This window comes from Heloderma suspectum, chromosome 6 (genome assembly GCF_057233095.1).
Source record: "Heloderma suspectum isolate Gila_16-S chromosome 6, 16-S_ref, whole genome shotgun sequence".
NCBI lineage: Eukaryota > Metazoa > Chordata > Lepidosauria > Squamata > Helodermatidae > Heloderma > Heloderma suspectum.
The window spans coordinates 103,279,425-103,292,365 of record NC_139463.1 but is presented as its reverse complement, the minus strand read 5'-3'; the positions used below and the strand labels follow the sequence as shown (position 1 = coordinate 103,292,365).

Here is a 12,941-nt window from a genome sequence, read left to right as displayed (position 1 = left end):
AGTTTTGCTGAATAAGACGCACCCTAATATCCATAGATGCAAAAGGTGGATGTCAAAGTGGCAACCCATGGATTAGGCATTTTGTGGTGGTGCCCACAGCATGGTCTCAAATTCCCAAATGTGCCCATGGGTCCAAAAAGTTTTGGGACCCCTGTTTTTTAAGTTTTATATCCTGCCTTTCAACTGAATGATCTTCAAAGCATCTTACAATAGATTGATTCATCTGGGCTGTGCACACCCCTCTCTGAGCTCTTTGGGGGAAGAACGGGATAAAAAGACATAGCTAATAAATGAAATAAACACACAGAGACAATGCTATCCTGCCCGTCTAATCCAGCCTTCCCCAACCTAGTGCTGTCCAGATGTTAGACTGCAACTCCCATAATTTCCAGCTGGCATGGCCATGCTGGCTGGGGATTATGGGAGTTGCAGTCCAGCACATCTGGAAGGTATCAGGTTGGGGAAGGCTGCTCTAACTCCTGATGTGTGAGGACCTGTGGTGGAAGAAATGGACTCTGTGCCTGATCAGGGAAACATTCATCCTTTCTTTCTTCTGAGGCATGGGTGGGGATGCTTTGAGCCTGAGAGCTGAATTCGATTTTGGAGAAGCTCTCAAGTGCCGAGTCAAAGGTGGGGAGCGGGGGGAGACAAAAGGGGTGAAGCCAAAGGACCAAAGATATTTGTTATTTATTTATTGCATTTGTAGCCTGCCTTTTTCCATCCAAGTAATCCAAAGCGGCACACATAATCTCCTCCTCTGTATTTTATCCTCACAACAACAATGCTGTGAAGTAGGTTGGGCGGAGAGTCTGTGACTGACTGGCCCAAAGTCACCCAGTGAACTTCCATGGCTGAGTGGGGACTAAAACCTGGATCTCCCGACTCCCAGTCCAACACTCAAACCACTACACCACACTGGCTCTCAGCATGTTTTAGCTGAGACTGCCAGTAACTAAGCCTTTGGAGAAGCATTTCAATAATTTAGAAAGGGAAAAATAGAGTGCAAAAGCTGGAAAACCACCAAATGATTGGCAGTCAGGGGAAAGGGGATATAGCCATTTGAGGAACTAAGCTGGATTTGGCCCGCGAACCTGAGGTTCCCAACCCTTGTTCTAGGGCTAAGCTCTGACCCTTGAAATCAGAGGGAGCTCTGGTGAGCCTCGACACAGATTAAGCCCTGCGATCTAATCTAATTTAATCTGTCTTCACTCCTTCTGTTCACCCCCAGCAACTTCCACGCGCACACACAATGGCTGGGTTCACACAAGATGACAAGCCAGAGTACAGCTTGAGTATGGGTTGAATGTGGCTCATCGTTGAACCATAGATTGCTGTTGAATCATGGGTTGCTGTGTTGTGTGAACCCAGCCATGCTGATGAACTATGGTTTGTTAACCACAAACAACCTATGAAGGGAACCCATGGTTTGTTGGGTCATGAACTGTGGTTCGTTCGTGGTTAACAAACCATGGTTTGTTGGCAAGGCTGGGCTCACACAGTACAACAATCCATGATACAACAACAGCCCATAATTCAACGACATCCCACACTCAACCCATACTCTGGCTTGTCGCATTGTGTGAACCAGATCTGTGTGTTTCTATTTCTTTTCAGGTGGGTTCTTATTATGGCGCTGAGCTCTCCACTGTGGACCTAAATGCTGATGGAAATACTGACCTCATTCTGATCGGGGCTCCACTTTACTACAACAGGACACAAGGTGGAATGGTTGAGGTCTGCTCCATCGGCAATCTGGTGAGCAAAGCCTTTATAAAGGCACTGAAGCCTTGGGTGGGGGTGGAGAAGGGGAGAGGGGAAGATGGAGGGACCAAACTTAACTCACATTTGGTACAATTAACCTTCAAGCAGCCTTTAAACCAGCCTTCCTCACCCTGGAGGCCTCCAGACAGTTGGACTACAATACCCACCACCCCAGCCCACCAGCTGGGGATGATGGGAGTTGCAGTCCAACCCATCTGGAGGTCCCCAGGTTGAGGAAGGCTGCCTTAAAGCTTTGTCCCTTGGCTTTCTCCTGAGATTGGCTTCCTTCTGCCCCTTTCCTCCTGTGTGGTTGTGTCTCTCCAGAGGGCCAACCCAGACTGACATTCATGGAGTGAAAGCAACTATCACGCCCCTTTTAAAAATGCAAAATAGGGTGCCTCTTGAGTCTGTAGATGAGAGGAGATTGAAAGGAGGGACTCACACAGTCACTAGCAGCTCGTTACTCTTAATTAATCTGAGAGGCCCATCTTTGGGAGTTTCTGCCTCATGAGGTGAGGCGGATTGTGACCGAAGAGCAGGTCTGCCCTTGACTGTAGAATGCCCTCTCCTTGCAACAGCCTTCCTCAATCTGGCAGCTTCTAGATGTGTCAGACCAGAGCTCCCATCATTTCCAGCCAGCATGGGCTAGGGACGGTGGTGGGAGTTGTAATCCAACACATCTGGAGGGCACCAAGTTGAAGAAAGCTACTTATAAGCTTCAGGAGCCAGATGAAAAGCATATTATTGGACTAAAGGTACACTTCTATACAAGTTTAGACAGAAATAAAGGCCTACAACTCCCAGCATGCAAAAGCTGGGGCATGCTGGGAGTTGTAGGCCTTTTTTCTGTCTAAACATGCATAGAATTGTGCCCTAAATTGTTTTAATGTGTGTGTTGTTTTGATCAGCTTATTGCTTTTAACATTTGTCTCAGCATGTCCACCCAGCTGCTTCAACTGTGTGTTTATGTGTGTGTGTTTTACGACTCTATTAATGCCAGTTTGCTGTTTCTTATTGTAACAATCGATGGTTTTCCCTGCAATCATATGAATGCCAAATTTCAAGGGCGGCCTTGGAATGTATAATAAGGCAGGGTATAAATAGACAAGCTCAACGAATGTACCTCGTTCCAGGGCGGCCTTGTTCGCCTCCAGGTGCTTGGTGGAGTTCCCGGCAATGGACTAGGCCGTTTTGGGGCTGCAATCGCCCCTTTAGGGGACGTGAGCGGGGACGGCCTCGCAGATGTGGCCATCGGAGCCCCCATGGAAGATGAGGACCGCGGGGCTGTTTACATCTTCCTAGGAGAAACGGACAGGCTGAGGGAACTGCACAGCCAGGTAAGCCTGAGGATCGGAATGGGGGAGTGTTGTGCAGAAACAAGCGGACTTATTGGGCCCGTTCACATGTCAGGTTAACCCATGGTGGCTTATATGCTACACACAGTATCATATTTTGAAGATAGCCTACTGTGCCCCAACAGATGATCGGACAAATAAGTTACACAGCATAGTTTATTCCCCCCTCCTCCCCCTGTAGTCCTCCTGCCTGGCCGGGCAGGTATCCAAGGTTTCTTTGCGGATTTTCAAGCCTTTGCCGGGTCCCCTTTCTCTGACTCTTTGCAACAAAAAAGGGGGGCTCTAACTCCTTGAAAGTTGGCAAGAATGGGACAAAATTTAATATACAGGTTTCCCTTATGGGGAGCCACCAAAAGCACTACTGGATAAATGTGGGACTTTGCATTTTCATGGAAAACTGAGTATTTACCTAGACATGAAACCATCTGGGAATTCACGGGGAGGGGGCGGACGTATTTGGAGTCAGAGACACAGTTGAATGTGGCAGGAAAACAAGGTTGCTCAGAGACTGCTCAACAGGCACAGAGTGTTGGCAGTTTTTGGATGCTCATGCTGTAGGAGATCTCTGTAACCCACGCTGGCGTGACAGATGACACGCTAATCCACCATAGGTAAAATAACCCTTACTGCAGACCATGAGTTCCCAGGGTGGCTGATTGGGGGAATATAACTCACCGTGGGTGGAAAAAGAGCTCACAGACAACATGCTAAGTCATCATGGGTTAAATAAACCATCCTGGTTTATTTAACCCATCATGGGTTAATGTGTCGTCCGAACCCAGTTGTAGTCTACTTAAATTGAATTAGGCAATGTGGTCCAGTAGCCTTGGATCTAGGTCTGCTTTCCCCAACCTGGTGCCCTCCAGATGTTTTGGACAACAACTGTCAGGATTCTTGGCCATGTAGGCTGGGGCTGATGGGATTTGAAGTCGAAAATATCTGGAGGGACCTGGTCGAGGAAGGCTGCTTTAGGCCAGGAGTGAGCAGAAAGTCAATCTCCAGGGCTTTTAGACTTTAACTCCCAGCATTCCTGACCATTGGCCATGCTGACAGGGGCTTCTAGGAACTGAAGTTCCAGACATCTGCCCAATCCTGATCTAGGCAATCCACATTCAGGCCCCACCTCTGCTATGGATTCATATATGCCCATTTTGTTTCCCATTGCTGAAATGGAACTGTTATAGCAACCTACCTTGTTGGGAAGCAAATGCAGTCCAACCTGGATGTAAATCTGCAGGACATAATTATTCTTTATCTATGTGGCGGGTTCATCTTGGGTTTTCCCCATTTTTAGAGCTCACTGAAAAATGTATTGGAAAATATTGTACTACAGCTTGAAAACACATACATCCTGTGGATTCTTGTACTACAAGAATTACCATTTTAAATTTCTTCCTTTTAAAAAAACCTTTCTTTGGATGTGGGTTGAGAGGAATGTGTAGAGATGATTCCAGGGGTTGTGAGACAGACAAACGAGTGGGCCTCAAAGATTGAGTTCGGATGACACGCTAACCCATGATGGATTCTTTTCTTGAACAACCCACAGTGAGATAGCGTCTCACCTGAGCCCAGACCAGTTTTATTACGATGGCTTTTATTAGGATGGCTTGTTTTTCCCAAGCAAGCCACCCTGATAACCCATGGCCTGTTGTAGGGGATTTTTTTAATCAATGATGAGTTGGCGTATCGTCCAAACTCAGACATGCGAACCCATCGTGGGTAAAGGGCATCAGGCAGCGAGCCACATGGCAAGAGCAGGATCATGGTGGAGCAGTAACAGAGGACTGGCAGCAGATGAGACGGGTTCTGCCACCAAGTCCCCTGGGATGCCAGGTGGAGCTGGCTGGAGGACTGAGGGGAAGGAGGAGGGAAGCAAACCACGCAGTGTGGGTTGTACGCCCATGCATTTGTCAGGTGCATGAACCACGCACTGTGGGTTGTCTGTGAAACAACCCATACTATGTAGCATCTTCCTGCTGCTGTGTGGATTGGATCTGCTGATGGAAAGGAGCACAGCCAAGTCAGTGCAGCATCTGGGTAGGAGGCACCTTATTGTCTTTCCCTTTGGTCCGTGGCTGGGGAACTTGTGGCTAGATCATGTGGAACGTCATAGAACCATAGACTAGTAGGGTTGGAAGGGGCCTACAAGGCCATCGAGTCCAACCCCCTGCTCAATGCAGGAATCCAAGTCAGAGCATCCCCGACAGATGGCTGTCCAGCCTCGTCTTGAAATGACCTCTGGCCATTGGCCATGCTGGCTGGGGGTGATAGGAGTTGAAGTCCAACAACAGGTATTCTCCCTTTACTCACACAGGAATCCTTTAAGATGGCAGCCGGCTGCAGCAATATTCCGCATGCACCATCTACAAACAAAAGATTGGACCCAAACTTATTCATGCTTAGAGTAGACCCATTGAAATCAATGAGACTTAAGTTAGTCATAATTAAAGATTGGATCCAGACTTAGTCATACTTGGAGAAGACCCACTGAAATTAATGGGACTTGAGTTAGTCTTATGACTCACTTAAGCCCTGTTGATTTTGGTGGGTCTACTGTATGTATGACTAGGTTTGGACTCAACCCAAAGAAAGTGTGCTTTTTCTTCTTTAAAACAGTTCGTTGCAATATCCAAATGTATACCGACGCAATCAGTTAATCAATAGATTCAAATTGACTTGATGAATTTACTAAGTTTTCCTTTATTGGGTGACCACTCTAAAACAAAGGCAAAGCATTCTGAAGAAACGGGGGAAATCACAAAGATGAGGGTGCTTCTGCGTAACCCACTTGTGTGCCCTAACCCCCTGCCCCCATGTTTTCTCTTTCTCCCCCCGCCCCACCCCACCCACATAGCGGATTGCTGCCCATTCTCTCTCTCCCACGCTCCATTTTTTCGGACAGTCCATCCAGGGAAGGTTGGATCTGAGCGGGGATGAACTGACAGACCTGGCCGTCGGGGCACTAGGAAGCGCAGTGCTGCTTCGGTAGGAACAGCAGGGGTGATAATGGATGGGGAGTGAGGAGCAGGAATGAAGGGGTTAAACCTGATTTGGGAGCCAGGGGCAGGGGGCTCACTCTGTCCGTGTCCCTGAATCCTAATTCTACTGCAAGATTATCCAAATTCTGCAGCCCAAATTAGGTTGGACAAATCCAGATAAACCTGACGCTTGTATGCAAGTATCGGCCAATTTGGCACAGCCTGGCCACTCAGCATCATCCTGGCTGGCACAGCTTGGCCTGTGAGGCAACTGTAAGGCTCAGGCTGATGTGGACCTGTGTGGGGGAGGTGCTGCCGAGGCCATTGCTGCTCCCTCCGGTCAGCTGTGATGCTGCCGCATGGGGTGGAGAAGCTGGGGGACAGGGAAGCCCCTGCTATGTGAGGTGGCAGGGAAACACGCATCTGTTAAGTTGTTCTCTGCCAGTCTGCGGGGCGACGTGTGCGGAGTACCATGCCCAAACATTTATGTATTACTTTCTTTCCTTTAAGCAGCTTACATTGCTTACCACAGTGGTACAGCAGCTCAGGCCTCGGGGCCAAATCTGGCCACCTGAGTTGCTGAGATGGCCACACCCCCTTCTCCCAACCGCCAGTTGTTTGGTGGTTTCCCGGCTTTTGTGCGGTTTTTCCCGCATTTTAGAAAAGGTTGAATCGCCTCTCCTGAGGCCTAGTTACTGGCCGCAAGAGCTTTAAGCTTCAATATGCTGGTGTATTGGCCTCTCCCCTTTTGCCTTTGGCTCCACCCACCACTGGAATGCCCCCCCTCCCAGCTCCTTCGAAATGGAATTCAGCCCATGGGTTGAAAGAGGTTCTGCACCCCTGGCTTACCAAATCTAAAGATATGTCTGTGTGGGGATCCTGAATATGGCGGCACCCCCTCCCCAAGAAGCGAACAGGGCTGATTCACCAAGGCTGGGCTATGAAGGGGGCTCCAGTTGTAGGCTGGGCCCCATCCAGGACTGCTGGCAGTTTGGGCGGCTGTTGGTTTGGAAAGATCACATCTTCTCTCCCCGCTCTGCTTCCCAGATGCCGGCCTGTTTTCACTGTCATCACTGCGCTTAGTTTCTCACCTCCCTTGATCCCCCTGGATGACCCCAACTGTGGAAGTGGGAAGGTTTCAGGAGCCAGCCCCCGTGGGAACCTTAGCCTTTGCTTCACCCTGAAACTCATCAGCACAAAATGGAGCCATGGTAAATTGCAGTCCCCAACTCAACTACCCCTTTGCTTAGTTATTTTCGTAGATCTTTTCTTAATGTCATTCTTTTCCCATGTACTTGTTTGTTCATTCCATACACACACACACACACACACATGCCACACACACTTACGGTCCCCTTCACTTTCTCATTTTCTCATCATTTTTCTTTAGAACCCTCATTTCCATCCCCCCTCAACTCTTGTTTCTTATTTTCGTGCTTATTTTCCTACTATTTCCCTTAACTAAAAGGCCAGGGACCGTCTTTTGCTGGTTGCTAAAAATTCATTAAAATGTACTGCTAACCGCTGCTACCAACACAATTTCCCCATTTGTTTTCTTTTGCATTTTGCATTGTGTTTTGATTCTTTCTGACATATTCATTTTCTCACTGATTCCCCCATCAATTCTTAGTCTCTCCAGATGCTAACTTCAGCAAGTTTGTTCAGCGTGTCATTTGTTGTTTCCCTCAGTGACTCTCATTTGTTCAAGTCTGTTCTGCTCTTTTTATCCAGTTTGTTTGCTTTTTCTTTCTTTTTTTAACCAGGTGTCCTGCGAGCCACCATCTCCTTTAATCTCCAGTCTGACGCTGCCCAGTTCGATGCTGCCCAGTCCCTGCCGCGCCTTATGCTGGACAACGAGGCACCCAGCATCTCCAAAACCATCCGGCTTGGAATTATGCCGATCTGTGTCAACAAGACTCTCCATGCTCAGGTAGGCAGAAATAGTGCCTCTTATCCAAGGTGCCCCAGGCAATCCTGGGAGTTATAGTGTATGCAGGGATGACAGTATCGGGACTCTCTCATGCAGAGTTTCGGGACTCTCTCATGCAGAGTTCTCAGCACCTCACCAAACTACAGATTGCTAAGTTACTACAGATCAGGGATTTGAGCACAAAACTGTAAAAACTGATCAGTGGAGCTGCACAAAGGCCTGGCCAAAGGCAACCAATTAATATTAATATTTTACAGCAGGAGTGGACAGAAGCTGTTTTGGACTCCAGCTCCCAGAAGCTTCTGCCAGCATGGCCAATGGTCAGGAATGCTGGGAGTTGAAGTGCAAAACATCTACTTTCTGCCCACCCCTGTTTTACAGGAGAGGAGCCCTGGGGCTGCAAGCCATGGCAGAGGGTTTGTTTTAACTTCCAATTTTATTTGCTAGTGTTAAACTATTGGGAGTCAGAAACTTTTGCTGATCTACTGGAAATTATCCAGACATCTACAGGCATAACCATCACTGCCCTAGAGAGGCTTACCTGGCTCCCACCTTGTTGTCTTTTTGGTACCAGGCCTTTTAAGTTATTTTTATTATGATTCCAAGTTATGCATTTTACCACATGATGACCGTCTTAAGATACTTGTAACGATTTTAGTATATTTTAGTCCTGCTGTCATTGATGGTGATTTTAGCTGTGATTTGGATATTGGCTATTGTTCTGGTAATCTTGTTCTTGTGCTGGATTTTAGGATTTAAAAAAAAGATGTATATATCGCATTTCTGTTGTAATATGTCTTATCTGATTTTACCATTTGTGCAACACCTAGAGGATCTGTTTTATAAGGCAACTAATGAATAAGGTGGTCTAAAATTAGTATAGTTTCCAGAGGGGTAGTCATATTAGTCTCTTGCAGCAAAAAAACCAGAGTCTTGTGGCACCTTAAAGACTAACAGATTTATGTGGCAACATTTTTGTTGACTGAAATCCAATTCAGCAGATGTAGAAAGTGTTATCCTGAGTTGTAAACAGTAAGCTCAGACTCAGAGGGAAAGGAAATGCAGAAAGTACAGACAGTGATAATTGTGTCATTAACAGTGGCCATTCACAAAAACAGTGGTTGCTGATAACACAAACATCCTGGCATTAGGCAAGCTAATTAACACGTGTAGTGTGAGAAAAACAACAACACTTTATCCCAATTCAAGCTTCAAGAGATAGAACTGAAGCTCTTGGTGAATTGTAATGCATCAGGAATTATGGGAGTTGTGGTCAAAACCATCTTGATGGCACCGAGTTGCCTACCCCGACTTAAAGAATCTCACAGCAGAGGACAAACCTGTTAAGAGAAATGCTGCTTTATCAAAGCTCAAAGTATTTAGAAGTATTGACACGAGGGCAGGTCACAATAGTTCTTGGGGAAATGTACTGATTTGGGTAGAAACTTGAAACCTTTTTTTACTGTCCCCCAGCCCTGTCTAGACGACACTGTCTCTCCTGTTGTGCTGCGGGCAGACTTCTCTGTTCAGGAAGAACCAGATGCCTCTTTCAGGAATCTACGGCCCATCCTTGACCCGGGGACTAACATGTCCACCAAGATCCAGGTATTGCTTCCCTTCATGTCATCCCCTGGGACAAAAGTCTCCCCCATCAAAGGGTTAAGCTGGCTCTGAGCGCTTGGGGTCTCGTATCAGCCCATAGAAATATAGAATAGTAGGGTTGGAAGGGGCCTTACAAGACCATCGAGTCCAACCCCCTGCTCAATGCAAGAATCTAAGTCAGAGCATCCCTGACAGATGGCTGTCCAGCCCAGTTCACCTTGTTCGCATCCTGCCCTTTCTCCAAGGAGCTCAGGGTGCTGTATGTGGGGACTGGCCCATTTCTATCCTCACAGCAACCCTGTGAGGTAGGTTAGGCTGAGAGAAAGTGACTGGCCCAAAGCTGCCCAGCAAGGTTTATTTATTAAGTTTATTAAATGCCTCATGAAATAAAATTCTCTAGGCATTTTACCATTTAAAAGCATCATAATAATACAAATAAAACTGCAATAAAATCAACAATATAATCAACAATATAAAACTAATATAAACATGCCGACACAGCATAAAATACAATATCAGGTATAAGAGGTTTAAAACCACATTGCAGGGACTAAAATAATAGAACACAAAAATACTAAAATATTTTTTAAAGTCTTTTAGGGTGCAATCCTATGCATAGATAGAAATAAATCCTACAACTCCCAGCATTCCAGAGGGTGGGGGGACACCACTGAAAAATCCCTGAACAAGGATTGTAATACAGATTTTCCTGGTCTCTGTCCAACACTCTGTCCACTGCCCCAGCCGTCACACTGGTTTCATACCATTTTCACCTGCTGTGCCAAAATTGCAGGCAGTTTGGTTTGAAAACCTGTTCAAGAGAGAGCGCTTTCCCTGCAGCTCAGTGGCTGGTGAGAAATGTAGGGATACCGGGGCCCTGGCACTGGGTGTGCAAAGGCGCCCGATACTCAGCAGCAACCTTGCTGGGTCCATGAAAGTCTGAGCCTAGTCAGTGCCTGGATGGACGGGCGATTGCCTGGGAACCCCAAGCATGCCTAGGAACTCCCCAAGGTCCACAGGGGAGAAGTGTGATACAAATATAATAATTAATACATAAATCTGCATGCAGTGTGGAAATAGAAACCAGTAAGATAGGCGGCAATCCTGTGGTCCTTCGGAGCATGTGCTGGGAGCCATTGGAATTTCTGGATCTCCCCCTCTGAGGGCGGAGAAAGAGGTTCAACTTCGATGCTCCCTTCCAGCCCCCAAGGAAACCTTTGCAGCCTCTACCTCTCTAACTGTAGGAGAGGCAAAAAGGGGGCAGATCAGAGAGGGGCGTTCCATAGGCTGGGAAAGGCTGTGGATCCTGTCTTGCCCTTAACACCCCTCAGAATTGGGGGGTGGGGTGGGGACTCTGCCAGCCCTGGGACTGGTGTCATTCATTTCCCTCCCATTAACATCAATTGGAGGGAAAGAGTGAAAGAAAGAAAAATCAAACCCGGAAAAGTGAAGGAAAAAACATGCCGCTTGGTCCCTCTTTTCCACTGTGCCGGCACAGCTTTGGATTCTTTGGAGGCTCTGATATCGGAACAAAGGTGTCCCAACCAGTGAGTTTGCTCTTTTGGTTGCCTTGTTGACAAAAAAAGGAAAGGATACCAAAAAATAAATATAAGAGGGAAGCTATCCTCACTGAGGACTAGAATGCTTGTGGAGACTTTAACATAAAATAAATAATAGAAGGTTGTTATGCAGATTTGTGCCTGTCTGTCCCCACACCCATTCATCCCTCTGTCTGCCTCTCTCTGCTCACTCCTGAGGTGTCATCCTTCTGTCCATCCTCTCATCTCGTTCACTGTTGCTCTTTCTCCTGTTTATTATCAGGTTCCCTTCGAGCAAGACTGTGGCCCTGATGACATTTGTGTGTCTGATCTTCGGGTCTCCTTCAACTTTTCAGGGTGAGAAGCATCCTCTGCGCTTTTGATGACTGTTTTTAATTGGCTGTCCTTAACTGCTGTGTCCCAGAATGCTTTGCAAAGTTGCACTGCAGTCCCAGAGCCAAGCGGTGCCCCCCACCCATCCTCTTGGATGTTGCAGGGGACTCTGGCTTGTGGCTCTCTGCTGGGATGAAGCAGTGCACAAGCCAAGGGGTGTGTCCAGAATCCCTTGCAGCATCACGGAAAACACCGCAGTGATTGTGTCAAGAATCTGCCTGATGGTGGTAACTCAGCACCAGCCCTCCAGGGTAGGACACTGAACTATGGAACCCTTGTGCACCGAACTACGCACCTTGGGGCTGAAACATGGGAGTCAGGCAGCCTGGTTCCGCACTGCGCACTGAGTGCCCGTTTCAAAGTCTTGTGTGCACGTGACATTAATCACTGGGTGAGGGCATTCCAGTCTTTCTCTTGCAACTCCTATGATGTAGTAGTGACTGCTCCCATTTTACAGAGTGGGAAACTGAGATGAAGAGACAGATCCTGGCCCCTGAGGTCCATCCAATGGGTTCCTGGGGGTTCAGCCAATATTTCTCTGATTGAATTTCAGGTCAAAAGGTCTTCCGCTGAGTCCAAATTTCATACTGAACTTAACAGTGAAACTAGAAAATGTGGGAGAGACGGCGTACGAGCCGAGACTTTCATTTTACTACTCCCCAGTTTTGTCCTTCCAGGGAGCTTCAGTTGTTCAGGTGAGTTGGAGGGATAATTTGGAGGGTAGGGGGAGATTGGTGGGTGGAGGATGCCAGGGATTTAGGAGGGGAATGTAGGACTTGGGATTCAGGTGTAACTAATAAGGCATAGGCCCAATCCATGAAGTTAATTATACACCCCCCCTTTTTTTAAAAAGAAGAAGAAAGTAAGTAGCTACTGGAGGCTGCAGTCTTGAGCAGAGCACCTGTGAGGTAAAGGCTGCTTAACCCTTTCCCCTTCTGCTATGTTTTTGCTCAAAATTACCCTTCACCTCAGCAGCTTCCTCTTTCCCTAACTTACAGAGACTTGTGTCTTTGCTCGTGTGAGGGGAAAAGCAGCTGGGATGTGTGTGTGATTCTGATTGGAGAAAATGGCCCAAGGGGAAAGGGTTAAGCAACCCCTCCCCCATTGGTTCTCTGTTCCAGACTGAAACTTCTGCTTTTAGTAAAAAAAACAAACACATGCAACGTGTTGATGAAAACATACATGTGATCACCCATTGGGCTCAAATAATGGTCTCTTTCCCCTTGCCTTGATTTTTTTTTTTGACCTGCCTAACCCTTTTCCTCTTTCAATTATGATTGTGTTACTTTTCTTTCTGGTTCTCGACACTAGCTCTCCCTTTCCTCTCCTATTCCATTTTAAGCTCTTCTACTGACTTCGAATTTCTTTCTCCTCTTGCTCTGCT

General features: G+C 47.1%; 1 protein-coding gene across 1 annotated transcript in view; it reads left to right on the top strand.

Annotated features, from left to right (window-relative positions):
• Positions 1-12,941, top strand: part of LOC146342201 (integrin alpha-D-like) — a 63,295-nt gene that overhangs the window by 36,184 nt on the left and 14,170 nt on the right. The window contains exons 13-20 of the mRNA XM_084805859.1: positions 1,615-1,755; positions 2,895-3,098; positions 5,971-6,101; positions 7,142-7,305; positions 7,858-8,024; positions 9,498-9,629; positions 11,448-11,521; positions 12,111-12,252. Of these exons, the coding sequence (XP_084661985.1) occupies positions 1,615-1,755; positions 2,895-3,098; positions 5,971-6,101; positions 7,142-7,305; positions 7,858-8,024; positions 9,498-9,629; positions 11,448-11,521; positions 12,111-12,252 (1,155 nt within the window). The remainder of the gene's footprint in view (positions 1-1,614; positions 1,756-2,894; positions 3,099-5,970; positions 6,102-7,141; positions 7,306-7,857; positions 8,025-9,497; positions 9,630-11,447; positions 11,522-12,110; positions 12,253-12,941) is intronic.